The sequence below is a fragment of the Macrobrachium nipponense genome, chromosome 23 (assembly GCF_015104395.2).
Source record: "Macrobrachium nipponense isolate FS-2020 chromosome 23, ASM1510439v2, whole genome shotgun sequence".
NCBI lineage: Eukaryota > Metazoa > Arthropoda > Malacostraca > Decapoda > Palaemonidae > Macrobrachium > Macrobrachium nipponense.
Window position 1 is genome coordinate 62,959,310 of NC_061090.1, and position 4,030 is coordinate 62,963,339.

Here is a 4,030-nt window from a genome sequence, read left to right on the forward strand (position 1 = left end):
AAGTTTCTATTAAGCTATTTTTCATTTTACATTTCTTGTATTTTCAGATTGAGTGGCGGAGTTAGATATAGCCATGGCTAACGACTTGGAGGAAATCAGATGGATTGACCGAATGCAGGTTATAACCTTCAGAGTTGCCAGGGATGCTGGCGCATCCTTCATTTCACGTTCTTGGATAGCTAAATACATTAAAAGAGATGAATCCTTTGTTAAAAGAAACTGGAACAAAAATCCATATGTAATAATTACATTAAGAATTACATAATTTCCATATATGTAAGTAAGCCCATGACACAAGGGGTCACTGGCGAGACAGGAGTGTGATATGACCCACAAACAGGACGCAAGCTAGACGCTGCCGTGTTATGTTTGCGATGCCCTGGTTTGCCTTTTGCCTGTGTAATCAAAACCATTGTCTTGTAAAACAGGTCACAGTGCCTTCCTGTGAGAAGCTGGTGACCCATCACCTGCAGAGATAACACGTGACTTCCTAGTCACATGTTCGGTCTGTCTGTATGTTTATGTATGCTGAGATAAGCTTTGTTCTTATCTATCTTTTTGTACAAAGGACTTATAACTTAGATCTACTTCTCTTCATCGAAACCAGTTCTATGAAACCCACTCTTCCTCTACTCCAGAGATGTAGTTCTTAATAAATTGTTAAGTTTGGCAACACTGAGTTTGAGTCTTCGCCTCTATACTCAAGGAAGATACTAATGGGAACTTAGAAAATCTCTCTGCATCGATGTCACTCCGACGAAGATGGGAAGTAGACAACAGATACTTGCGTATGACAGTCGCAAGGTATAACATCAAATGGGACGCCTTCCTATGCATAGGCGAAACCCGCACACATATGACTGTCATCGCGACAAGAGTGAGAATCTTGGAAGACCTGAGTCTTTTCTCAGGTGTCAAAAGACATCATAGCTGGGGCAGTGGGTAGACCAAGAAAGTCTTTACATAAATTGCCGCTTGAGCTAGAAACAAAAAAAGGAAAGAAGAGAAGTTATAGTGCTGTATATCGTGAGTTGAAAGAATCTGGTATCAAGCCATTTCCTGTTATCAACATGCCCAACATCACTCAGCAATTGAGAGAAGACTGTGCATGGTTTTGTGGTTAATTTCTTAAAGTTTGGGATGAAGCTGACTTTCTCCATATTGCCGCATCAGATGAATTCTTCATTTACACTGTCCGGGAGCCAAATCATAAAAAGACATCATTTGGGCTGCAAAGTTGGATGATATCAGCGATGACGTGCGCTATCGCCAAGTTGTGAAATTTCCTGAATGTTTGGGAAATTTTCTCTGTTTCACAGCCAAACGGTTAATGTGGATCATCAAAGAAAAAGGACAGTCATGGAATGGTGAATACTTCAGAGAAACTGTGCTTACTGTGGAGTATTTCCTTTCCTCAAAGATTCTGAAAATGTGTTATCTGTTGAAGAAGTCCCACTTTTGCATGATAAGACACCATGTTTCAAGGCTCTTCAGACACAGCAGCTGCTTCGAAACAGTGGTATCGATTTCTTCTCAACAAGTGAATTCCCAGGTAGCTCCCCTGACCTTTATGCGTGCGAAAACATTGGTAGTATCTTAAAGGATTGTGTTGAAGCGCGCACAGTGAACTATGATGATATACCAAGCCTCAATGACCTGCTAAGAAAGGTGACCACAGTGCTCAGGGAAATGGAGTTTGAGTCTCAGGTTTTTTGTGATTTGCTGAAATCATACCCCTAAAGAATGCAGGCTGTAGTACAGGCAGATGGGGGCCACACAAAATATTAGATACTCAGAGAGAAACTTAAATAAATACCTGTTCTGAATTACTTTTCTTTTTGTCCATATCAATTTTAGTTTATGCTGTAGAGGGGGGCCTCTTATTTCGAAACAGCCTGTATATATATATATATATATATATATATATATATATATATATATATATATATATATATATATATATATATATATATTTATGTATATATTTCGAAGGAGAAAAGACGACTTCCCGTCACACAATTCAGAGAACGCGGCCTGCGAGGTCAAGTTCAGAGTCATTCTCTTCCTGACCAGGCAGAAATACCATCGACGCCAGAAAATGTGCGCTAAATATTCAGGAAGTGAATATCTTGACCAAAACCGAGAAGCCTCCCGCTCTCCTCGTTTATTCAAGAGCAGGCATAAATCACGTTTCATACTTGTTCTGGATATGCTATTTAATACCAGGTATAGTGTCATATTTATATGAAGATAGATAGATAGAGAGAATATCCAATTCAGGCAGGGGCCATGCGTTGACACCTAAGAGGTCATTCAGCGATAAAAGAAAAATTGGAAGGTGTAACAGGAGGAAAACCTCGCAGTTGCAAGATGCAACAAATGATAGGAGAGGGTTGAAAGTAAGATGGACGGAAGAATATAAATGGAGGTACAATAAAAGGAATGAAAGGGGTAGCAGCTAAGGAGCCATAGATGTGACGCAGCGAAGAACCTTAAGTAATGCCCACAGTGCATCGATTAAATCAAGTCTTTGAACCCTGACTGGCTCCTAATGGTCTTCCAAGATGGAAAATTCGAGAATAATAAAATTGGCACTTAAATCTTTTTACTGAGGTCACGCGCGCGTTAGGAGTTATCTGTTCAAATTTGTCATCGCCAGACACTCACTCGCTTCAAGTCTGGATGATTTAAAAGTTCCTTTGAATAATTAAAAGATTTTTAGAGTGATTCGTGAGGTCACTGAGATTTTCTAGAGTTGAATAAATGAAATTCCCGGAGGACGAAAGGCCATAAAAGCAAAATAAAGGTTTAACAGATATTCTTAGCGATTTAGTCTTCAGAACGGATCATGCCACCATGACAGGTATATATAGCTGTATGTTTACGAGCCAGTGATTCTCAAACTGGGTGCCATGGCACCCTGGGGTGCCATAGACAACGCCTAGGGGTGCCGCAAAATTGTCATGAGTTTTGCCTTGGCTAAATCGTCTTAATAAACATTTGAAAATAAAAAGTTTGCAAAAGACTTCATACAATTATCAGTGTAGGTAGGAAGTTACAAGCTCAAACATTTTTCTCAAATAGAGGTTGATATTTCCATTTCTATACTTGTATAATTACAATACAACTACTACTACTACTACTACTACTACTACTACTACTACTACTACTACTACTACTGTTAATAATAATAATAATAATAATAAAGTGTAGCTATTCATACTCACATTTTCTTTGTTTGATACTCGTTGCCCGTCGGATACGTGATCGGTTCTCGTCGGCTTTGTATAACCCCAGTTTTCCACTCCCGAATCAGTGAGGCATAATACGTCAAGCCAAAAGTTCTTTGCTGTTTCTGGGGTTATAATACAGTTGCATCGAACAGTATCGTGCTTCTAACATACCGTACAATGGATAAGTTTGTCATTAAGAAGAGAAGACACGAAGTTAGTGGTGAGGGTGAATAAGGGGACGAAAGTGGATGTGTGAGTGAAAAGGATTTGGTCATTCCAACAACAAGGAAATCAACTTCAAAAAAAGGCAAAAAAACTCGGATTCTTCTGGTGTGGTGATGACGTTACTTCTATGCCATTGTTTGTGGTGATAAATTAGCTAATGAAACATACCCAGCAAATTAAAGAGGCATTTAACTCTGAAACATGATCATCTCGCTAAAGGTAGATTTACACCTACGCACTTTTGTGTTGCGTGCTGTTACGGCGTGGGACCGCAAGAAACCACCACAAAATTGATGCGGTGGGGAGAAAAAATGACCGTTATTGGGCGGCGTAGCGCAAACCGTGCGGTGTGTTATGGGCATGTCACGGCATGTTCTTGTGGTGTCTAGCGGAGTGTTACAGAGTTGGCACGGTGTTATAGTCGTTGTTGCTATGCCACGGCACGCGTTCTTACGGCTTTGTTACTCCGTGTAGCGGTGTGTTGCGGGTGGCTTGCGGTGTTGTTGCGCTGTAATAATAACATAATTCATAATAATGAGAAATATGACAAGCAAATGATGGACATAACAAAA

General features: G+C 39.9%; 1 protein-coding gene across 1 annotated transcript in view; it reads right to left on the minus strand.

Annotated features, from left to right (window-relative positions):
* Window positions 1–301: 301 nt before the first annotated feature.
* LOC135198023 (uncharacterized) overlaps window positions 302–4,030 on the minus strand; it is an 11,589-nt gene continuing 7,860 nt past the window's right edge. The window contains exon 2 of the mRNA XM_064225382.1: window positions 302–395. Within this exon, the coding sequence (XP_064081452.1) occupies window positions 302–395 (94 nt within the window). The remainder of the gene's footprint in view (window positions 396–4,030) is intronic.